Here is a 25,670-nt window from a genome sequence, read left to right as displayed (position 1 = left end):
CTAAGATACATGCAAGAAACTACATGACACTCAGGTCTGAGGTAGTTCAGTAAAAGTAACATCAAGGCTTATTTTATACAGGCCTCAATGTGGCTCTTCGGCCAAGACCATCCAAAACTATTTTTGTAAAGACAGTATTAAAAGTATCAAAAAACCACACCTTTAGAACAGCACTGATGATAGTGAGGGAAGTCCTATGGCAAACTTTGTTTTACTATCTGACCTAACCCACACCAGGAGACAAACTTTGTACAGGTGACAGAGTTAGCTTATTGCAAAAGAGAAATCCCAATGTCAACATAAATAAAAATATATGTGTAGTATTGGTCATGGAAGAGTAAAGGCATAAAACTGAAGGTTCATGTTTCCATTCGTAGATTAGATCAAGCAATATTCTACTATTAAACCACAGTTCAAGATTCCCAACAACCACCTGAAAATTTTTAGAACGAAGAGCAATCATTTTTATCCTTGTCAATTTGTTTACAATCTTGTAGAAACTATGAACCATGCGAGCTGTCCTCCTTTTTGTACTGGCTGCTAAAAGCTTAGAGTCAATTTTGTGGCAGATGAATAAAACTTAAATAAACCTGCTCCTCTCTTGCTTGCCTTCACCAACTTCCCATTTTCCTTTCGTCCTCACCTTCTTTTTTTAATCTGGATGAACTGTATAAACCTTCTTAAAGCCTTTCTGAAACAAGGGAGAATTTAAGGTAGATAAACTAAAAAAAGTTAAAAAAAAAAAAAAAAGGAAAAAAGCAAACATTACCTTTACATCAAAATTACAATCAAGTCTTCTAATTAACACGATGAAAGTGCCAGATGAATTATCTTTTAGTGGTGGAGGCACTATGGGTTCACAGGCATTCTCCGGTTTTGAGTTAATCAAAAAACCCTGAAAAAGAATTGGCAAGAAGTTTTTTTTCTCCGTTAAACTCAAAAAATCAATTCAACTTACTTCTACATCTTTTAAATTTGCTTCATGTATTTTGCATTATGCTAGATGAATTATCTGGGAGCTACGACAGTTCCTAGACTCCAAATGCTCACAATCCCAGGACTTCTAAAGTAGTATTTGATTTCGTAAGCACTTAGTTTTTTAAAGTTCATTCCAATTCTCCCATTAAAGTTTTGTTGTTGTTGTTGTTGTTGTTGTTTTTAATCACACATAAGCCCATCACCCCAAAGACAAACCACTGTTAGCATGTTGGTATATTTTCCAATGATCACTGGCATTTCTAAACCAAGTAAATACTTTTTTAAAATTAACTTTTACATTTCTTTCATGTTATCAAACAATGAAAATGCACATTTCTAGGTATTTGTTCTATAGAAATATCAGCCTGAGTATATAAAGATATATATAGAAAGATGTTCCCTGCTACATTGTTTTTAATAGCAAAAGCTGGAAATCATGCACATCAATACGGCAGCCATTTAAAAAAACATTCAATAGGGCGCCTGTGTGGCTCAGTCCGTTAAGCGTCTGCCTTCGGCTCAGGTCATGATCCCAGGGTCCTGGGATCAAGTCCCACGTTGGGCTCCCTGCTCAGCCGGGAGCTTGCTTCTCCCAATCCTCTCTGCCTTCTACTCGTGCTTGCTCTCTCTCCCTAGTGCCCTCTCTCTCTAATAAATGAAATCTTAAAAAAAAAAACAAAAAACAAAAAAACAGAAAAATGGAGCCATTAAAAAGAATGAGGTAAATCCATACACTCTAAATTAAAAAGATATCCATAAAATAACTATTAATTTAAAAAGTTAAATCAAGTCGCTTTCCCAGAAATACAGGATGGTTTGACATCAGAAAATATATTACATAAAATGTTAATTAACAGAAAAAAAAGTTACATTTACAGATTAGAAAAGAAAAATCAAATGACTATCTCAACAGATGTAAAACACTGAATAAATACATAAAAAGATCACCAAATTCAGTTAATTTGTAAGAAGTGAACAATTAAAGCTATGACACAGTGCCTTTTTTTTTTTAAGATTTTATTTATTTATTTGACAGAGAGAGACACAGCGAGAGAGGGAACACAAGCAGGGGGAGTGAGAGAGGGAGAAGCAGGCTTCCCGCCGAGCAGGGAGCCCGATGCGGGGCTCGATGCAGGGCTCGATCCCAGGATCCTGGGACCATGACCTGAGCCGAAGGCAGCCGCTTAATGACTGAGCCACCCAGGTACCCCGACACAGTGCCTTAACAATAGTCCTCCTATATGGTATGTGAATTGGTCACACCAACCACCTATCCACAGGATATGGCAATTTCTCCTGCCTTAAGCTGCACTGATTGGCTTGTAATGGGAAATGCTTTTGCATGTTTCAGGAATAAAATGCAGCATACCTTCATTTATTTATAAAATAGATCCCTTTCTTGATTCTATAAAGCACTTGGTTTTTATTTTGCAGAGAAACAGAACTGTGGTTATCCTTCCAACAATGACTATTTGCTTCAATCCATGTTAAATTCATACCCTGCTGCCTTTTCTATGCCTTTCTGCACAAACACTAACTTTTTGCTTTAGTGACAAATCACACAGTGCAATTCTTTTCAAGATACTTGTAACAGCAATTAAACTCAACCCATATAGTACCAACAAGGAATATAACTCAACTGAAGTGAAAATAATATGAACAGCTATGGCTTAATTTCCCATGTCTGGCGAAGTCAACTCCATTGTAATTGCCACCTAGTGGAGAGCAACTGAAAGACACATCCCAATTTCAGGTATGTTAAAATACAAGGTAATAAAATAAATGCATTGTAGCATCAATTAATTTATGGTATATACAGATACAAAAAAAGATCTACAAGTGAAACTGGAAAAGGGGTTTTGCTTTTTAATAACTGTTTTGTTATATCTGTTATGACAAATGTGTATTATTTTTAAACATAATATTTACAAAAGTCAAATGTAAGCTAAAAGTCCAAAAAACAATCTAGTTGCATTAACAGAAAACTGAATGAAGTCTTAAAAAAAACAGTTCTTAAATTATTAAATATCATCTTTGCTGCAGACTATGCTAAAAGAATAACTTTCTAAATCAACTTACTAAATCTTATCCTTCCCGGAGATGTGAGTCACTTAAAACTAAGTGCAAACTTACTTTGTATCATCCACAAAGTCTACAAGGTAGTGTAATGGGCTTTGTCAATTAATTTGGCACAACTCCCTGGTTCCTTGAATAAGAATGGCCAAGGAGGTGCTACCTTAAGCCCCATCCACATGCCTACTATCACCTCTCAGAGCCAATCTCTTCTTATTGAAAGGATGCTTACTCTGTAATCAAAGATCCTCAACTCAACCTTCTGACAGGGGCACTTTATGCCAACATGTAGGAAGCCCAAGAAAACTACCAAGGCCTAGGAGACTTAAACTAGATGCCCATCTATCCTCTCTTCGTTGTTGTAATTCTCTGATGTTTAAACAAGAATGCTGGACAAAAATAATGCATGCAGACTGGCACCTCAATATCATCAAATGTATAATGCAACAGGCCTACAATATATAAATATGTCAATTTCTTTTGAAAGCTTTTGTGACTATACATAAAGCAAAGTACACAAAATATAATTTTCCAGCTTGATGAATTTTCACAAACTGAACACACCTGTATCTGGAAATAGAACATTAACAGTACTCCGGAAGTTCCCTTCATCCTTCCTGCCAGTCACTATTCCTCAAACCCCATCCCTAATGTCACTACACAGACTTCTAACAGCTTCATTTTGCCTAATTTTACATTTGACATAAACAAAACCATATAGCATAGTAAATGGCCTTTTAGACTTCTCTCTCTCAATGCTGTATTTGTGAGATTCAGCCCTACTGTTGAGCAACTGTACTTGGCGGATCTTTTACCGCCATTTCTATATAGTATTACATTGTGTGACTATGCCAAAATTTATTCTACTGTTGATGAGCATTAGGGTAATTTCTAGTCTAGGAGCTATTACAAATAGTGCTGCTATAAACATTCCATGGACATTAACACATGTACACATCTGTTAAATATATACATAAAACTAGAACCATAGGCTATCAAACTGGATCATAGGGTATCAAGCTTTAGTAAACACTGCCAAGCTTTCCAAAGTAGTTTGGGTTACCACTTTTTAACTGCAAAATGACCTAAACATAAAAATCATACTGAATATAATTTTGCTTTAATGCTTCAGAAGGTATTTAGAACTACAATATTTCACTAATATTTCAATAAACATTATGGAAAAATTACTTTCGTTGATAAATTACACTGGTTAATAAGTGCACAAGTAGGTAGATAATTTGATAAAGTGGTTTTGTTTAAAAGATTGTTTCAGGCTGAAAAGAGCTTTAACCTTCCTCCCCTTCAGTCTGCACTAAATGTTAAACTATATAAATAGTAAAATTAAGAGCCTGGGTGGCTCAGTCGGTTAAGCGGCTGCCTTCAGCTCAGGTCATGATCTCGGGGACCTGGGATGGAGCCCTGCATCTGGCTCCCTGCTGAGCAGGGAGTCTGCTTCTCCCTCTCCCTCTGTTGCTCCCCCTGCTTGTGCGCACTCTCTCTGTCAAGTAAATAAATAAAATCTTTTAAAAAAAAAATAGTAAAATTTTAAAAAGTATATGCAGTTATAATGTCAACAAAAATGTTGAAAGCAAGGCAGCAGTACATCTTTCCCTTTGTAAGAGTATAAAAGTTAAAAGCAGAACAAGAGAGACAGAGAGGGGTGAGTTATTTTGTTAGTATCTGAGGTTGTAAATTAACTAGTTAACTGCAGTAACAGCAAGGAGTTAACATTCGTGGAGCCATGGCACTCAACACTCTGTGTTGGGCACTATGCTCTTTCAATGTTCTAATTCAGTTAATCTATGCAATAACCCAAGGAGGTAACTACTATTATTATCCTTATTTTGAAGATGAGGAAACTAAATCTCAAAAAGGTTAGGTAACTTGCCCAAGGTTACACAGGAGGCATGCAATCCCAGGAAGTCTGACTCCAGAATCTATGTTCTCAACCACTATGCTATACTACTTTCCATAAGATGACAAAACAAAATAAAACCCAACTAGGTGAAAACCAAAATGGGCAACAAAAACAAGAATGAACATTTACAAAAATGAAAAAGCCAAAATGTTAGTCTAAATGGCAATTAAGGCTGATTGCAAAATCTGATATAAGTATTTCAAACAACGAAGATGTCAAAGGAAACTTTGTCATAATTTTTACATTCAAACATAGACCAAAGAGTTACACTGATCAGACTTTATTAGCTAACATTTTCCTTATGTGAAACAGATGGATTTATTTATATCAACAACTTTCTACGATTTTAAAAATATCCACTGCTCTTTTCCCTAATTTTTTATCAGATCATTCTGACAAAATTTACCCATAATTTTCACATACAGGACACATTTAATTCCTTTTTCACAAATAGCTGGAAATTATGCTCTTCTTATACAGTAAAATGTCCTTTAACCACTACTCATGTTACTTTAAGTTCCTTTAACACTATGCTCTGAATACACTGGTCTCATTTCCTAAGGGCTCTTTGTAAGAGGATTAATAAGATTGAGTTCTTTCCAATATTAATTATTTGGCTAAGGACTAACAGATCCAATAAGAGAAAACAAAGTATAAACAACATGCAGTACAATTGCACACAACAGAGCAAATCAAACTATGGGAGGCAGTAACAGAAAAAGTGGCATTTGATTTGGTTCTTAAGCTTTACAATATTTTAATTTGGGGCCAAAACCCGAACATACTACTATAAATGATCTGACCAATATAACAACAGATAGCCAGGATTGGATCCTGGAATACAAGAAGGTTATTAGTGGAAAAACCTGTGAAATCTGAAAGAAGTCTGTACTTTAATATATTGTATAAATTTTAATTTCTTAGATTTGATAAAGGCACCATGGTTATATAAAATGTTAACATTAAAAGAAACTGAGTAGGGGCATCTGGGTGGTTCAGATGGTTAAGTGTCCGCCTTCGGCTCAGGTCATGATCCCAGGGTCCTAGGATCGAGCCCCACATCTGGCTCCTGGCTCGGCGGGGAGCCTGCTTCTCCCTCTCCCTCTGCCTCTCCCCTGCTCATGCTCTCTCTCTCTATCTCTGTGTCTCAAATGAATAAATAAAATCTTAAAAAAAAAATTAAAATAAAAAAAAGAAACTGAGTAAAGAGTATATGGAAACTCTCTACTATTTTTTAGCCTTTCTATGTCTAAATTTATTTCAAAAAAATTTTTTAAATAAATCAAACACATCAACAACAAGAAGGTAACAATAGGAACTATCACTCTTTAACCTGCTCTTGACTGTACACTTCTTTTAATGCACTGTAACTGATGTATTGATGTTTCTGGCAAACACATTGCAGTTTTTTTTTTAACAAATTTTTGACAGATGCTGCTACTAAGCTATTTTTCCCCTTTTTTCAGTACCTATCTTTTAGGACTCAAGGGTAAAACATTAGTATTTTAACCATTCCAAGCTTCATGCCATTTGCAAATTTAATAGTCATACCTTCCATGTCTTTCTGCACATCACTGAGGAAAGCACTGAATAAGACAGAAATTTGAGGGTTATATAATAATTAAAGGTCAAGCCTTTAACTAAATTATAATAAAAGGTTCTTTAAAAAAAACAAATGCACAAATCTAGATATTACATTTGTGGCATTTTTTAAATCACTAACCGATTATCTTTCATCTCAAAGTTACATCTCCCCTTGTATACTGTCAGAATTCTCCTCAGTAACCTTTTTTGGTTATATATTTTACCACTGAGTTAGATTTTAGGTCTTAATAATATCTGATTAAAAGATGTCAAAAAATACAATAAGCCCATAAATAACTGAAAACATTAAATACTTAAAAGTGCTAAGTCAGTAAATAACTACTTAGACCAACTATATAATTTTTAAAACATATTATTTCTGAAAAAGTTCAAAAAGCATTAAAAACAAAATTTGGTTCATATTAATATTCTAGGAATGTCAAACCTTAAAAAAGAAGTCCCAGACTACTATATGTATTAATTGCACTGAGATTAAAAACAAAAAAAGAAAAAGCATAAAAATTTATATAATGTCAATACACAGTTCTAAAATCACCCATCTTGAGAATTTACTCCAATAAGAATTTTTGAGTGATTTATTTTAAAAAGATTTGATAATTAGCATGTATCAATTACCTACTAAGATGCTAAGATTACTTCTACTTCCCAGCCATGACCGAGTAACAGGGACTAGTTTTATCCTCTTGGTTTAAATAACTAGAAAATTAAACAGAGTATGAAATGTCAGCTTTCAAAGAATGGATAACAGCACAAGACAGCAATTGCTGAGAAGAAGGAAATAAATTCAATGAGCCCTGCAAATACCTCAGCTCACTGCCTGGAGAAATTCCAAGCCTCAGAACAGGGCAGGAGAACCCAGAGTCTCGTGGTCTCAGTGAGTTGAGGAGACAGAGTTCAGAGTATGGAGAGGCCAAGGCAGCTAAGGTTTTCTGGGACACCATATTGGGAATAAGGGAGCTACAAAGAGAGAACTCTAGATACATGCAGGTGTCCACTCAAGTCCTTGGCTGAGTAATAATCTGCATTTTGTGAAGGAGGGAGCTACCAAAAGTGAGAATGAAAGGAGTAAGCAGAACAACCCCTGGAGTCTACACAGGGCTGGGAATTGTTGTATTCTTAATGGCCACAGTGGGAAAACTTTCTAATACAGAACACCAAATAGAGTCCTCAGGAAACTACTGCCTCAGAAATGGGCCAAAGGAGCCCTAAACATCTGAAGTGAATGAAAATAAAAACACAACTTACCAAAATTTGTGAGACACAACTAACATAGTACTTATAGCACTAAATATTTGTATTAGAAAAGAGGAAAAGGTCCTCCATATTCATCTAAAGAAACTAGAAAAAATGGGGGAAAGCAAACAAAACCCAAAATAAGAGCAAGAAATAATAAATAACAGCTATGTTCCTTACCCTAATGCTTTGGATATGTATTACTATAGACAAGTGGACAGACTTAAAGAAGTTGAATAACTCGCCCAGTGATAGCACCATAATTTGAAGCCTAGTAACACTGACCCCAAAGCCAATGTTCTTCCCATTTTAGCACAGTACTCATCTCCACAAATATAGGGATTAAACCAGCACTAAGTTTCAGGTTTCCCTATTCTCAGCCTAGCACTCTAATAATTTTATCATTGTGCTAATATAATCACCACCTTTATGGCAAAAGTTCACATGCACTTATTATTAAAATTATTAGCAGTCTAAGTCACCTTTTTTTCTTCCCCCTCTTATACCTTTCTATTATCCTATTAATCCCATCTTTCATTGTATTACGTAGAAGTTTGATACGTGGTTTATAGACAACTGGTTTTTCGACTCATTTGTGGCTGTTGAAGTTAACTATCATAACTAAATTGAAGTCCTAGAACACACAGACAGCTTTATGCTCACAAATGAGGATCAGAAATCACAGGCATTATCATCCCCGTTTTAGAGAAGAAAATACTTAAGCTTCAAAGAAGATAACACACCCAAGATTCAGCTGCTAATTGATGGTGCTGTGAGTCACAATGACTCAAAAACTCCTAAATGAGACATATAAAACAAGCTAGACATAAAGGTGTAAAGGTGACCCCAAGATGTTGGTATATCTCCAATATATTTCCTACTTGTCAGATAGCAAAATAAATCCTAAAGTTGGAATTTTTATCCTCAAGTTTTTTTCCACAGAGCTTCTGAGGGCAAGCAGAAAACAGATGGCATAAATCACCCTAAAAACAGCAAACATCAGGCTACCAGATTCTTAAATATGGTTTTTCTTTCTTTTTTTTTTAGATTTTATTTATTTATTTGACACAGAGAGAGACAGCAAGAGAGGGAACACAAGCAAGGGGAGTGGGAGAGGGAGAAGCAGGCTTCCCGCTGAGTAGGGAGCCTGATGCGGGACTCGATCCCAGGACCCTGGGATCATGACCTGAGCCGAAGGCAGACGCTTAATGACTGAGCCACCCAGGTGCCCCTTAAATATGGTTTTTCATGCTCACTGAAGAACACTAATGAAACCCTGAGATGGCAAACTGCTCAATATATTTATGGACATTTTGGTTATTTCCTACTTCATAATTTATTCCCAACAGGTCAACCTGAAACATTAATTGCCACATTTTGATTGTTTTATTTTTTTTTTTAAGATTTTTTATTTATTTATTTGACAGAGAGACACAGCTAGAGAGGGAACACAAGCAGGGGGAGTGGGAGAGGGAGAAGCAGACTCCCCACTGAGCAGGGAGCCCGATGCGGGGCTTGATCCCAGGATTCTGGGATCATGACCTGAGCCGAAGGCAGACGCTTAACGACTGAGCCATCCAGGTGCCCCTATTCTTTGTTTTACTGATACACTGGTTCATTGAACAAATTTGCTAAATCCCTACTATAACTCAGGTACTCCCAGAGATAAAGATTCTGCCTTCAAGAAATTTACATTCTATGCCAGACACTGTAGTATAACAGAAATGAGTATGATAAAGTATCTGTTGCTTATGGAGACCTCTAGTGTAACATTCTCCTTCCTGGTTTTACATTTATCAACTTTTCAATTTGTAAATTCTGAATATAGCTCTTATATCTATTCATACTGGTAAAATTGCTCAGACAGGACTGAGAAAATACTCCCACAAAATTGCAATCATTTTGAGTACACATACTTACCCAATATTTAATATAAAAACTGAGAAGCTACCAACTATAAATCATATAAGTAAGTCTCAAATTAGAAGTCCTCTTAATGTCCAAACAGTATCTCTATAAAAGCAGAGGATATAGGGGCACCCTGCATCGGGCTCCCTGCTCAGCCAGGAGCCTGCTTCTCCCTCTCCCACTCCCCCTGCTTGTGTTCCCTCTCTACCTGTCTCTCTCTGTCAAAAACTAAAAAAAAAAAAAAAAAAAAAAAGGCAGACGATATAGAAGAATATTCTTATTATCAAAGAGATTATTTTAAAAGACTAGGAGAAACTGTTCCTTCAAAACAACTGCTCTGTTAAACCAAGAATGATAGTTATTAGGTTGATGAGAAATTTATGCTAAAGGAGAGCTAAAGTAAGAAAATCAAAAGTTTGTGGCATTTGAGCCACAACCCACTTCCCCGACACCATTAGGTCAGTCAGATGGAAGCTCCACTCTGGACTGCAGTGGCGAAGACCACAGGGCTCCTTTTCCCCTCAGCTCCAGTTAAGGAATATGGTATCTCAGCAGGAAGGGAAGGTCACCACCATTTGTCATCCTCTCCAGCTCTAAACTGCAAAGGCTAAATCCTGGTGAATATGGCAAAGTACACAAAACCAAGAACACTGGGGCCCTGGTCACCTTCACCCTAGCTCACCTTCAGGACAAAGGATCCATGCTGAGAGGGGCAAACAGTAGATCAGAGACAACTATCTCCAACCAGCACACTGCACATAAAGCAGGGAGTCACCAAAAATGAAAATGTGGTTTGTGCTAGGCAATCATTCAAGAGATACATAGATTTTAGTAATAAAGAAACAAGCACAGGAAACAGTAAGTACACAGTCATTTCCTAGATTAGAAAACCAGTGAGGCTGATGCATTTTGAATGGAGCCAATTCCAGATCAATGGCTCAGAAAGTCTGCCCAGTAAGAGAGGCAGTCTGTGAGAAAAGACCTCCAAAGTTCTTCCTAAAGAAACTTACTTTATTTGAAACAGAGTGTGGGAGGGGCACGCCTGGGTGGCTCAGTAGGTTAAACGTCTACCTTCAGGTCAGGTCATGATCTCAGGGTCCTGGGATAGAGTCCCAGGTCAGGCTTCCTGCTCAGTGGGGAGTCTGTTTCTCCCTCTCCCTCTGTCCCTCACCCCCCACTCATACTCTTGCTCTTTCTCTCTCTCAAATAAATAAATAAATCTTTAAAAAAGAAAAAGAAAGAGAAAGAGAGTGAGTGAGTGTGGGGTAAAGTTCAAACCTAAGGGCATTTAAAAAGAGGTAAAAGAAATAGAAAGGACAATTAGAAAACACCTTGAGACAAATGTAAATGAAAACACAACATACCAAAACTTAGGTGATGTAGCAAAAGTAGTGCCAAGAAAGAAATTTATAGCTATAATTGCTTACATTGAAAAAGTAAGAAATACTGCAAATCAACAACCTAACTTATACTTTTAAGAAACAAGAATAAGAAGAACTAAACCCAAAGCTAGAAGAAACAAGGGAATAATAATTATTACAGCAGAGATAAAGTGGAATTATAAAAAAAAAAATTTTTTTTTAAAATAGAGGGGCATCTGGGTGACTCAGTTGGGTATGCATCTGACTCTAGTTTTCAGCTCAGGTCATGATCCCAGGGTCCTGGGATCCAGTCCCGTGTCAGGTTCCCTGCTCAGTGGGGAGGCTGTTTCTTCCTCTCTCTACCTCTCCCCCTGCTCGTGCTCTCACTCACTCACTCTCTCTCTCTCTCTCTCAAATAAAGTCTTTAAAAAAAATTGGAGTGCTAGATGTGTGGTCCCAACTCTTTGCTTCTCAGAAGGAAGCTGGGAATTAGAGGTTCCCTCTTGATTGTATGATGCTGTAGTGAGGGTAGGATTTGTGGCAAGAGTAAGTCCTGTAAAACTATGTCAGTATTTTCTTAGTTGCTTGATTTGTAGGAATCACCTAGCTAGTTTCTGGATTTCTCTCAGAGGGAATTACTCCATGTGTAGCTGTATATTCTGTGCATTCATGGGAGGAGGGAAAATCCAGGAACTTCCTATGTCAACATCTTGGTCTGGTGTCTATATTCATATCATTGTACAAGCATCACTACCACCCATCTCCAGAACTTTTTCATCTTCTCAAATTTAAACTCTGTACCCTTAAACAATGTCTCCATTTACCCTTCTTCCTACCCACTGGCAACTACCATTCTATTTTCTGTCTCTATGAACCTGATTACTTTAAGCACCTCATATAAGTGGAATCATAGGGTCCTTCTGTGTCCAGCAGGTTTCATTTTGCAAAATATCTTCAGGGTTCATTCATGTTATAACATGTATTAGAATTTCTTTTCTTTTCTTTTTTTTTTTTTTGAATTTCTTTTCTTTTTAAGGCAGGATAATACGCTATTGTGTGCATATACCACATTTTTTTAAGCCACTAATCCATTGATGGATACTTTGGTTGTTTCTACTTTCTGGCTATTGTGAATAATGCTGTTATGAACATGGGTGTACGAATATCTGTTCAAGTTCTTGTTTTCATTTCTTTTGAGTATTCGCCCAGTAGTGGGATTGCTAGACCATATAGTAATTCTATATTTGATTTTTTGATGAACTGTCATACTGTTTTCCACAGTGGTTTTTCCATTTTAAGTTCCCACAAGCTATGCACAAGAGTTCCAATTTCTTCACATCCTTGTCCATATTTATGATTTTGTTTGATTATAGTCATCCTAACATATATGCAATACAGTTTTAATTTACATTTCCCTAACGATTAGTGATGCTGAGTATCTTTTCATGAGCTTGTTGGCCATTGTTTATCTTCTTTGGAGAAATGATTGTCCAAGTCCTGTGTGCATTTTTAAATCAGGTTAACTTATTTTTATTGAATCCTAGGAGCTCTTTATATATTCTGGATATCTGATATATGATTGAAAAATATTTTCCTTCATTCCATGGGTTGTCTTTAGGGTCTTTTGCCCTTTGATGCAAAAAATTTTTAATTCTGATGAAGTCCAATCATCTATTTTTTCTTTTGTTGCCTGTGCTTTTAATGCCCAGGAAATCATTGCCAAATCCAATGTCATGAAGCTTTTCCCTTATGTTTTCATCTAAGAGTTTTATATATTAGCTCTTACATTTAGGTCTTTGACTCAAACGTAAGGTCTTTAATTTTTTATATGGTATAAGGGTCCAATTTTATTCTTTTGCATGTAGTGCATGTGGATATCTTGCTTTCCCAATACCATTTGTTGAAAGAAACTATCCTTTCTTTGAGTGGTCTTGGTACCCTTGTCAAAGTCATTTGACTTATATGTATTTATTTCTGAGCTATCTATGCTATTTTATTGGTCTTTGTGTCTGTTTATGTTAGCACCATCCTACTTTGATTACTGTAGCTTTGTAGTAAGTTTTTTTTGTTTTTTTTTTTTTTAAGAGAGAGCAAGCATGCAGTGGGTGGGGAGGAGCAGAGGGAGAGGGAGAGAGAGACTGAATCTTAAGCTGAATGTGGAGCCCAACATGCAGGACTGGATATCACAACCCTGAGATCATGACCTGAGCTGAAATCAAGAGTCGGATGCTTTAACCAACGGAGCCACCGAGGCGCCCTGTTTTGTAGGAAGTTTTAAAATCAGGAAGTAGGAGAGCTCTGACTTTGTTCTTTTTCAATATTATTTTGACTATTAGAGGTCCCTTGAGATTCCATATAGATTATAGGATGGATTTTTCTATTTCTGCAAAAAACATCATTGGGATTTTAATAGGAATTGTATCAAATTTATAGATTGCTTTGGGCAGTACTGACATCTTAACCATATTAAGTCTACCAATCCATGATAGGATTAACATCCATAGGATGTTTGTGTCTTTTAATTTCAGCAAAGTTTGGTAGTTTTCAGGGTATAGGTCTTTTGTCACTTTGGTTAAGTTTATCTCAAATATTTATTCTTTCTGATGCTCTCGTAAGTTGAATTGTTTTACTGATTTCCTTTTGGGATTGTTCGTTGTTAGTGTTTAGGAATGCAACTTATTTTTGCACGTTGATTTTGTATCCTGCAACTTTGCTGAATTCATTTATTAGTTCTAACAATTTTTTAGTGGAATCTGTATGGTTTTCTACATGTAAGATCATGTCATCTGCAAAGAGGTAATTTCACTTCTTCCTTTCCAATCTGAATGCCTTTTATTTCTCTTTCTTGCCTAATTGCTCTGGCCAGGATTCCCAGTACTATGATGGAAAGAAGTGGTATGGGGCACCTGGGGGGCTCAGTTGGTTAAGTGTCTAACTCTTAGTTTCGGCTCAAGTCGTGATCTAATAAGGGTCATAAGATTAAGCCCTGTGTCGGGCTCCATGTTCAGTGGAGTCTGCTTCCCCTGCTCCTCTCCCTCTGCCCCTCCCCCCACTCATGCTCTCACTCTCTCAAATCTTAAAAAAAAAAAAAAAAGTGGTGAAAGTGTGCATCCTTGTCTTATTCCTGATCTTGAAAGAAAAACTTTCAGTCTTTTGTCATTGAGTATACGTTGTTAAATGTGTTTTTTTAAATATATGCTCTTTATTATGGTGAGTCAGTTTACTTCTCTTTTTTTTTTAGTTTGTTGGGTGTTTTTATCATGAGAGGGTATTGGATTTTATCAAATGTGTTTTCTACATGAATTGAGATGATTGTGAGATTTTTTTTTTCCCTACATTCTGTTAATGTATATTATATTTATTTTCATATATTGAACCATACTCCCGTTCCAGGAATAAGTCCAGTTTAGTTATGGTGTATAATACTTTTAATGTGCTGTTGAAGTTGGTTTACTAGTACTTTGTTGACGATTTTTGCTTCGTTATATATAAGGGATATTGGAATGTAGTTTCTCTTGCTTGTGGGGTCTGACTTTAGTATCAGGGTAATGCTGCCATTACAGAATGTGTCAGGAAGTGCTCCTTTCTCTTCAGTTCTTTGGAAGAGCCTGAGAAGGATTGGTGTTAATTCTTCTTTAAATGTTTGGTAGACTTCATGTAAAGCCATTTGGTCCTTGGGATTTTATTTCCTAGGAGGTTTTTGATTATTAATTCAATTTCCTTACTAGTAATAGGTCTAATCAATTTTACTATTTCTTTATGATTCAGTCTTGGTAGGTTGTATGTTTCTAGTTATTTGTCCATTTCTTCTAGGTTATCCAATTTTTACTCTACAGTTGTTCATAGTACACTCTTATAAACCTTTACATCTGTAATATAAGTAGTAATGTTATCTTTCTTTTGTGATTTTTAGTTATTGGAGTCCTCTTAGTCAAGTTAACAGTTTGTCAGTTTTGTTGAACTTTTTGAAGAACCAACTCTAGTTGTCACTGATTTTCTCTTTTTTTTAAAGATTTTATTTATTTAGAGGCGCTTGGGTGGCTCAGTTGGTTAAGCATCGGCCTTTGGCTCAGGTCATGATCCCGGGGTCCTGGGATCGAGCCCCGCATCGGGCTCCCTGCTCAGCAGGAAGCCTGCTTCTCCCTCTCCCACTCCCCTTGCTTGCGTTCCTGCTCTCACTATCTCTCTGTCAAATAAATAAAATCTTAAAAAAAAAAAAAATCAATAATGAATTAAAATGATACACTAGAAAATATTAACTTATTGCAAAGGAAAGCAATAAAAGGAAAAAAACGGACATGAAACACAGAAAACAAAAAGTAAAATGGCAAATGTAAATCCAATGTCAAGAATAACATTCATGTGGGGCACCTGGGTGGCACCCAGGGTCCTGGGATCGAGCCCTGCATCTGGCTCCCTGCTCCACGGGAAGCCTGCTTCTCCTTCTCCCACTCCCCCTGCTTATGTTCCCTCTCTCGCTGTCTCTCTGTCAAATAAATAAATAAAATCTTAAAAAAAAAATAAATAACATTCATGTGAATGAATTAAATAATTCATTCAAAAGACAGATTGTCAAAATGGATTTTAAAAATGAAGCTCCAACTGTATGCCAAGTACAGGAAACACATAAATAGAATTACAAATGGTTTAAATGTAAAAGGATGAAATAGATATACAAACAGCCGCCATATAAAAGCTGGAATGACTATACTAATACAAACAAAATAAATTTTAAAGCAAAAATACATTATCAGAAATAAGAACATTTTATAATGATGAAAAGGCCAATACGTCAGAAAGATATAACTATTATAAACATATAGGCACCAAAGTCCCAAATTACACATAGTAAAAAACTTACAAAATTGAAAAGAAAAACAGATAATTCAACAATAATATTGAGCCTTCAATATCTTACTCTCAATACATAGAACTTGTCAGATCAACCAGGAAACAGAAGACCTGAACAACACTGTAAGCCCACTAAACTAACACGCATCTGTTGAACATTTCATCCAACAACATCAAAGTATACATTCTTCTCAATTGCACATGAAACATTCTCCTGCATAGATCGTATATGAGACCATAAAACAATGCTCAATAACTTCTGAAATCATTCAAAGTATGTTCTATGACCACACTGAAGTAAAACTGGAAATCAATAAAATTTGGGGAAACTCAGAAATAAGTACAGAGTAAACAACACATTCTTAAATAACCAATGAATCAAATAACTCACAAAAGAAATTACAAAATTATTTTGAAAATGAAAAGAGAAACACAACATACCCTAATTAAGGGGATACAGTTAAAATTTCTGCTCAGTAGAAATTTATGCCTATAAATGCCTATATTAAAAAAGAAGAAAAATGTCAAATCAATAACCTAACCCTTCCACTTTAAGACACTTGAAAAAGAAGAGCAAACTAATCCTAAAGCAAGCAAAAGGAAGAAAATAGTAAAGGCTAGAGTACAAATCAGTAAAATAGAAAAATAAAAAAGAAAATCAACAAACCCAAAAGTTGGTCCTTTGAAAATAAAAAAAAAAATCAACAAAATTTACAAATCTTCAGTTGGATTGACCAAGAAAGAAGACTCACATTAATAAAATCAGCAGTAAAAGAGGGAACATAACGAGCAACCTTACAGAGTAAGGGGAGTACTATAAACTATAGGCCAACAAACTAGATAAACTAGATGAAATGGACAATTTACTAGAAAAATACAGACACTACTAAAACTGACACAGAAGAGGGGCGCCTGGGTGACTCAGTTGGTTAAGCAACTGCCTTCGGCTCAGGTCATGATCCCGGAGTGCCGGGATCGAGTCCCACATTGGGCTCCCTGCTCAGCAGGGAGTCTGCTTCTCCCTCTGACCCCACCCCCTCTTGGGCTCTCTCTATCTCACTCTCTCTCCCTCAAATAAATAAATAAATAAAATCTTTAAAAAAAAAAAAAACTGACACAGAAGAAATAAAAAAAATTTAAATAGATCTGTAACAAATAAAGAGATTAAAAAAAAAATCAATAAATTACCACCACAAATGGCCAGGCCCAGATGGCTTCACTGGTATATTATAGAAACACACAAGTAAGAATAAACACCAATCTTCCACATAATATGAAAAACAAAACAAAAAAGGAGGGAACACTTCCTAACTCTTTCTATAAAGCCAGCATTGCCATCGCACCAAAACTACACAAAGACACTGAAAGAAAAAAACTACAGACTAATATCTTTTATGAATATAGAAGTAAAAATCCTCACAAAAAAATACTAGCAAGTTAAATCCAACAATATATAAAAAGGATTACAGACCTCATCAAACTGGATTTATACCAGAAATGCAAGGTTGATTTATGACCAAAAATCATTTAATTAATGTAATACACTATACATCAATAGAAGGACAAAAGTCACATCATCTTAAGAGATGCAGAAAAAAGTATTTGAAATAAATCAACACCCCCTCATGATTAAAAAACAACAACAACAAAAACAAACAAACAAAAAATATCCCCAACCAACTAGGAATAGAAGGGTAGAAGGGGACTTTTTCACCCTAATGAAGGACATCTATAAAAATGCACAGCTAACATCATATTTAGTGATAAAAGACTGTATTCTTTGCCCCTAATGAACAAGATAAGAATGTCTGCTCTTGGGGTGCCTGGGTGGCTCAGGCAGTTAAGCAGCCGGCTCTTGATTTCATCTCAGGTCATAATCTCAGGGTCCTGGATCAAGTTCTGCATCTGGCTCTGCTCAGCATAGAGACTATCTCCCTCTCCATCTGCCCCTCCCCCTGCTCACACACACTCTCTCCAATGAATAAATAAATTTAAAAAAAAAAAAGGCAGGGGGTATCTGGGTAGTACAGTCAGTTAAGCAACCGACTCTTGGTTTTGGCTCATGGTTCAGAAGATCAAGCCCCACACTCAGTGAGGAGTCTGCTTGAGTTTCTCTATCCTTCTCCCTCTGGTCCTCCCCGACCCCCCGCACACACTTTTAAATAAATAAATAAATCTAAAAAAGAAAAGAATGTCTGCTCTTGACAATTCTATTCAGAAATGTCCTAAATGGGATTATTTGGGAATTTCTCATAAATGTATTTGCCTTTTCCTAATTATTTTAGACATTCATTGCTTCATGTCAAAGAAACATTTCAAATTTCAAAATAATAATAAAAAAAATATTCTTCAATTTAAAAAATGTCCTGGCAGTGCTAGCCAGGGCAATTAGGCCAAAAAAAAAAAAGAGGAAAGATATAAAAAGCATTCAAATTGGAAAGGAAGAAGTAAAATTAATCTATTTAATTTGCAGAGGGCATGAGTTTATACAGCTGACCCCTGAAAAACATGGCTTGAACTTCACAGGCCCACTTATACAGATATTTCTTTTTTTTATACAGTATTGTACTATAAACGTATTTTCCCTTCCTTATGGTTTTCCTAATAATATTTTCTATTCCCTCTTACTTTACTGTATATTGTGTTATATGTTTACTGTATATTAATTTTATGTATATAAATGTAATGCATATAACATACAAAATATGTGTTGATTGACTGTTTATATCATCACTGAGGCTTTTCTGGTCAATAGTATTAGTAATTAAGTTTTGGGAGAGTCAAAGTTATACATAGTTTTTTGACCATGTGGGGGTCAGTGCCTCTAAACCCACGTTGTTCAAAGGTCAATTGTACATAGAAAACCCTAAGAAATCCTCTAAAAAAAAAATTAAAACTAATAAACAAGTTCAGCAAGGTTACATGATACAAGATTAATGTACAAAAATCAACTATTTCTATATAACTTTCAATGAGCTATCTGACAAGTAAACTAGGAAAATACAATTTTTTGATACAATGGTATCAAAAGCAGGAATAAATTTAAGAAAAGAAGTGTAAGACTTGTACACTAAAAGCTACAACATTTTGTTAAAAGAAATTAAACAACCTTAAATAAATGGAAAGACCGTCTATTTTCATAGATAAGAAGACTTATTAGTGTTAAGATGCCAATACTCCCTAAATTAATCTACAATTTTGATACAATCTATATAAAAACCCCAGCTTGGTTTTTGTTTTTTTGTTTTTTGTTTGTTTTTGCAGAAATTGACAAGGTGATCCTAAAGTTTAAATGGAAATTCAAGGTATCCAAAATAGCCAAAATAATCTTGAACAGAAAAACAAAATTGGAGGATGCACACTTCCAATTTTAAAACTTACTACATAGCTATAATAACGTATACCGGCATACAGATAGATCAATGGAATAGAATACAAATTCTGGAAATAAACTTTCATATTTATGGTTGACTTTTTTTTTTTTTTAAAACAAGGGTGCCATGACAATGTAATGAAAGAATAGCTTTTCAACAACTGGTGGTGAGAAAACTGGATTATCCACATGCAAAAGAATTATGTTGAACCTCTACCTCCCATTAAACAGAAAAATTAACTCAAAATAAAGACCTAAATCTGAGAACTAAGTCAAAATAATCCTGGAAGAACACATACATAAATTTTCATGACTTTGGAGTAGGCGATGATTTCGTATATATGATACCAAATGCATAAACAACAGAAGAAACCAAAGACAAATTGGACTTAATCAAAATTAAAACCTTTTGTACTTCAGAGGGCATCATCAAAAAAATGAAAAGACAAGGCAGAGAACGGGAGGAAGTATTTACAAATCATATATCTGACAAGGGACTTATATCCAGAATACATAAAGAAATCTTACAACTCAGTAATAAAAATTCATAGAATCCAATTTTAAAATGAGCAAAGGCGGAGTTAAGACGGCAGAGGAGTAGGAGGACCCTGAGCTTGTCTCATCCCTTGAACACAGCTAGATAGTTTTCAAATTACTGTGAACACCCAAGAAGTCAATTGGAGGTCTGAGAAAACAAAAACTGCAATTCTGCAAGTAGAAAAGCAACCACCTTTTGGAAGGTAGGAGAAGCGGAAGTTCACTTGGAGGAGACATAGCTGTAGATGCCGCAGCAAGGAGGGAGCCTGCTTACTGAGGCTACCACAAAATATTAGGAGGGGCAGAGCGTGAAAATCTGAACTTTTAAATTTGCTACCGTGGGGGACATGCCTGGATTAAAGGTGCTCAGGTGGCGAAGAGGGGCAGAATCCCAGGAGTGACAGGGTGGTCTGAGGATCCCCTGGGTTGCAGGAAGAATGGATGGCACCAAGTTGCTGCACTGTTCCCAGGCACAGGAGCCAGGAAGCCAGCAGAGAGCAGCAGATCTTGGTGCTGGCTTTCTGCTATAAACTGCATACCGCCACTGGTCATGCGACTGCTTTCCTGGGACGGGTGACAAACGCAACAAGACCCTGCCCTGGAGGGAAGAGTGCTGGTCAGCCCCACAGGCATCCCTAAAATTTGGAGTTCTGAAACTCAGTCACACACCTGAGCTAAACAGGCTCCACTGGGGCAGGGTGAATGCAGGGTTTAGATGGAAACTGGTAGAAACATTGATTGCTTTTCTGTGAGGGTTCACTAAAGAATAGGGGGAGAACTTTCAGCTCCCAGGTTAGACAGCAGGACACAGCCATTTTCATCCTGCCCATCAGGTCTGAAAGCCATCGGGGAGCAAAACAGCCCCACCTAGTGGAGACCAAGCAGCATACATCAAGCCCCGCCCACCTGAGCACTGGAGAAGCATTTGGATTGAGTGCTGCAAAGTTTCAGCTCTGGGGAAAATAGGATCAAGTTTCTTTTTTACTTTTATTCTCTATTTCTTTTATTTTTATTGTTTCATTTTTCTTATATTTTCTAATTTATTTTTTAAATTTATACACACACACACACACACACACATACTTTTCAGATATAATTTTATTTTTGTCTACTTTCATTTCATTTTATTTTGGGATCTAGATTCTTTTAACAAGCAGACCAAAACACACCCAGGAGCTAGGGGGTTTTTTTGGTTATCTTGTTTTGTATTTTTGTTTTTCTTGGGTTTTTTTCTTTTTGTTTTGTGCTTTGTTTTTGTTTGTTTTGGTTGTTCTTTTTTCTCTTTCTTCTTTTCTTTTCTGGACAAAACGACAAGACTGAGAAATTCACCCCAAAAGAAAAAACATGAGGTAGAACTCATGGCCAGGGATTTAATCAATACAGATATAAGTAAGATGTCTGAACTTAGAATTTAAAACAACGTTTATAAGGATATTCGCTGGGCTTGAAAAAGGCATAGAAGACACTAGAGAATCCCTTACCACAAAAATAAAAGAACTAAAATCTAGTCAGGCCAAAATTAAAAATACTGTAATCAAGTTGCAAACACAAATGGAGTCCACAAAAATAAGGATGGACGAAGTAGAGGAGCAAAGTATTACTATACAGAAGATAAAATTATGGAAAATCATGAAGCCAAAAAGAAGAGGGAAAGAAAAGTAATGGACCATGAAGGCAGACTTCGAGAACTCCATAACTTAGTAAAACATAATAACATGCGAATGATAGGAATCCCTGAAGATGAAGACAGAGATAAAGGCACAGAAGATTTACTTCAACAAAGTATAGCTGAAAACTTCCCTAATCTGGGGAAGGACACAGACATCAAAATCTAAAAAGCACAGAGAACTCCAGTTAAATTCAACAAAAGCCAGCCATCGCCAAGGCATATCATAGTCAAATTCACAAAATATACGGACAAGGAAAGAATTCTGAAAGTAGCAAGGGAAAAAAGGTCCTTAGCCTATAAGGGAAGACAGATCAGGTTTGCAGCGGATCTGTACACAGAGAGCTGGCAGGCAAGAAAGAAGTGTAAGGAAATATTCAACATGCTGAATGGGAAAAACATGCAGCCAAGAATTCTTTATCCAGCAAGGCTGTCATTCAGAATAGAAAGAGAGATAAAGAGTTTCCCATACAAACAAAAACTAAAGGAATTTGTGACCACTAAAACGCCCTGCAAGAAAGTTTAAGGAGGATTCTTTGAGTGGAGAAAAAAAAAAGACCAAAAGCAACAAAGACTAGAAAGGACCAGAGAAAATCACCAGAACCGAACTCTACAGGTAACACAATGGCCCTAAATTCATATTTCTCAATAAATCTGAATGTAAATGAACTAAATCCTCCAATCAAAAGACAAAGGGTATCAGAATGGATTAAAAAAAAAAGATCCATCTATATGCTGCCTATAAGAGACTCATTTTAGACCTAAACACAGCTGCAGATTGAAAGTGAGGGGATGAAGAACCATCATGCTAATGGATGTCAAAAGAGCCAGAGTAGCCATACTTATACCAGACAAACGAGATTTTAAAACAAAGACTGTAACAAGAGATGAAGAAGGGCATTCTATCATAATTAAGGGATCTACCCATCAAGAAGATGTAACAATTGGGGCGCCTGGGTGGCTCAGTCGGTTAGGCAGCGGCCTTTGGCTCAGGGCATTATCCCAGGGTCCTGGGATTGAGCCCCACATCGGGCTCCCTGCTCCGCGGGAAGCCTGCTTCTCCCTCTCCCGCTCCCCCTGCTTGTGTTCCTTCTCTCACTGTGTCTCTGTCTGTCAAATAAATAAAATCTTTAAAAAATAATAATAATGATGAAGCAGCAGAAAGAGAAATCAGGGAATTGATCCCATTTACAATTGCATCAAAAACAGTAAGATACCTAGGACTAAATCTAACGAAAGAAGTAAAAGATCTATACTCTGAAACTACAGAACACTTATGAAAGAAATTGAAGAAGACACAAAGAAATGGAAAAGCATTCCATGCTCATGGACTGGAAGAACAATATTGTTAAAATGTCTACACTACCCAAAGCAATCCACACATTTTATGCAATCCCCATCAAAATACCACCAGCATTTTTCACAGAGCTAGAACAAACAATCCTAAAATGTGTACGGAATCACAAAAGACCTTGAATAGCCAAAGCAATTCTGAAAAAGAAAAACCAAACTAGAGGCATCACGATTCCAGAATTTAAGCTCTATTACAAAGCTGTAGTGATGAAGACAGTATGGTACTGGCACAAAAACAGACACATAGATCAATGGAACAGAATAGAGAACCTAGAAATAGACCACAACTACATGGTCAACTAATCTTTGACAAAACAGGAAAGATTATCCAATGGAAAAAAAGGCAGTCTCTTCAACAAATGGTGTTGGGAAAACTGGACAGCAACATGCAACAAAAGAATGAAACTGGACCACTTTCTTACACCATACACAAAAATAAATTCAAAATGGAAGAAAGACCTTAATGTGAGGAAGAAAACCATCAAATTCTTAGAGGAGAACACAGGCAGTAAGCTCTTTAACATCGGCCACAGCAACTTCTTACTAGATACATCTCCTGAAGCAAGGGAAATAAAAGCAAAAATGAACTATTGGGACTTGATCAAGATAAAAAGCTTCTTCACAGCAAAGAAAACAATCAACAAAACTAAAAGACAGCCTATTGAATGGGAGAAGATATTTGTAAATAACATATCTGATAAAAGGTTAGTATCCAAAATCTCCAGAGAACTTATCAAACTCAAAACCCAAAAACAAATAACCCAGTTAAGAATGGGCAGAAGACATGATTAGACACTTTCAAAAAAAGCCATCCAGATGGCTGACAGACACATGAAAAGATGCTCAACATCATTCATCATCAGGGAAATACAAATCAAAACCACAATGAGAGACCACCTCATACCTGTCAGGATAGCTAAAATTAACAAGTCAGGAAACAGATCTTGGTGAGGATGCGGAGAAAGGAGAACCCTCTTACACTGTTTGTGGGAATGCAAACTGGTGCAGCCAGTCTGGAGAACAGTATGGAAATTCCTGAAAATGTTAATTTAGAACTACTCTATGACCCAGCAATTGCACTACTAGGTATTTACCCAAAGGATACAAAAATACAGATTCAAAGGGATACATGCAACCTGATCCTTATAGCAGCATTATCAACAATAGCCAAACTATGGAGAGAACCCAAATATCCATCAGCTGATGAATGAAGAAGATGTGGTGTGTGTACACACACACACACACACACACACACACACAGAGGAATATTACTCAGCCATCAAAATGAATGAGATCTTGCCATTTGCAAGTACATGGATGGAGCTACAGGGTATTATGCTGAGTAAGATAAGTCAGTCAGAGAAAGATAAATACTATATGATCTCTCTCATACGTGGAATTTAAGAAAGAAAACAGATGAACATATGGGAAGGGGGAAAAGATGAAAAGTAGAGAGGGAAACAAGCCATAAGAGACTCTTACCAATAGAGAATAAATAGGGTTGATGGAGGAAGTTGGGTGGGAGAGGGGCTAGATGGGTGATGGGTATTAGGAGGGCACTTATGATGAACACTGGGTGTTGTATGCGATGAATCACTGAATTCTACTCCAGAAACCAATATGCACCGTATATTAACCACCTAAAATTATAAATAAATAAATAGATAGATAGATAAAATAGGCAACAGATTTGAATGGACATTTCTTCAAAAAGATATATGACTGGCCAATAAGCACATGAAAAGATGCTCAATATCACTAATGATTAGGGAAATGCAAATCACAACCACATTTTGATTTAGTGGGTGTGAAGTGCTATCACACTCTAGAATGTCTATTAAAAAAAAAGATTAAGAACAAGTCTTGACAAAGAAATGGGAGGACTTAAAAATTACACACACTGCTGGTGGGAGTTGAAAATGACGCACCCACTTTGGAGCAATCTGGCAGTTTCAGAGTTACCATATGACCCAACAATTCTACCCTTAAGTATATACTCAAGAGAAAAAAGGGGCACTTGGGCAGCTCAGTTGGTTGACTGTCTAACTCTTGATTTTGGCTAAGGTCATGGTCTCAGGGTCATGGGATCAAGCCCCACAAAAGGCTCTACACTCAGCAGGATGTCTGCTTCTCTCCCTCTCCCTCTGCCCCTCCTCCCACTTGTGCTTGCTCTCTCTAAAAATAAATGGGTGAATCCTTGAGAGAAATAAAAACAGACATAAAAACATGCACACTGATGTTCATAACAGAATTATCCATAATATTCAAAAAATAAAAATGCCCAAATGTCCATCAACTGATGCAGAGGTAAACAAAATCTGGTATACGCATACAACAGATTAGTTGCCATCAAAAGGAACAAAGTACTGATATATGCTACAAAACAAATGAACCTTAAAGAACTGCTAAGTGAAAGAAGCCAGAAACAAAAAAGCTACATATTATATGATCCCATTTATAAATGAAATGTCTAGAATAGGCAACTCTATAGAGACAAAAAATAAATAATTGCTTAGGGTTGGAACTGGAGGGGTTGCGAAGAAATGGAGAATGACTGCCAATGGGTATGGGGTTTCTTTTGCGGGGGAGGAGAATGTTCTAAAATTTAGTAATTTTTTTTTTTAAAGATTTTATTTATTTATTTGAGAGAGAGAGAATGAGAGACAGAGAGCATGAGAGGGAGGAGGGTCAGAGGGAGAAGCAGACTCCCCGCTGAGCAGGGAGCCCGATGCGGGACTCGATCCCGGGACTCCAGGATCATGACCTGAGCCGAAGGCAGTCGCTTAACCAACTGAGCCACCCAGGCGCCCA

At 36.5% G+C, this 25,670-nt stretch overlaps 1 protein-coding gene across 5 annotated transcripts in view; it reads right to left on the bottom strand.

The window, feature by feature from the left end:
* RNF13 (ring finger protein 13) overlaps positions 1 to 25,670 on the bottom strand; it is a 151,121-nt gene that overhangs the window by 92,583 nt on the left and 32,868 nt on the right. For 4 of the 5 annotated variants that reach the window (XM_081827631.1, XM_081827626.1, XM_081827635.1 and 1 more), the window contains one exon: positions 770 to 895. In XM_081827631.1, the coding sequence (XP_081683757.1) occupies positions 770 to 895 (126 nt within the window). Of the gene's footprint in view, positions 1 to 769; positions 896 to 6,523; positions 6,559 to 25,670 lie in introns of those variants that run through there. The other variant, XM_031028069.2, reaches the window with a different exon arrangement.

The sequence above is a fragment of the Leptonychotes weddellii genome, chromosome 1 (assembly GCF_054177405.1).
Source record: "Leptonychotes weddellii isolate Sample4059 chromosome 1, ASM5417740v2, whole genome shotgun sequence".
Classification (NCBI taxonomy): Eukaryota; Metazoa; Chordata; class Mammalia; order Carnivora; family Phocidae; genus Leptonychotes; species Leptonychotes weddellii.
This window is presented reverse-complemented; position numbering and strand designations above follow the sequence as displayed.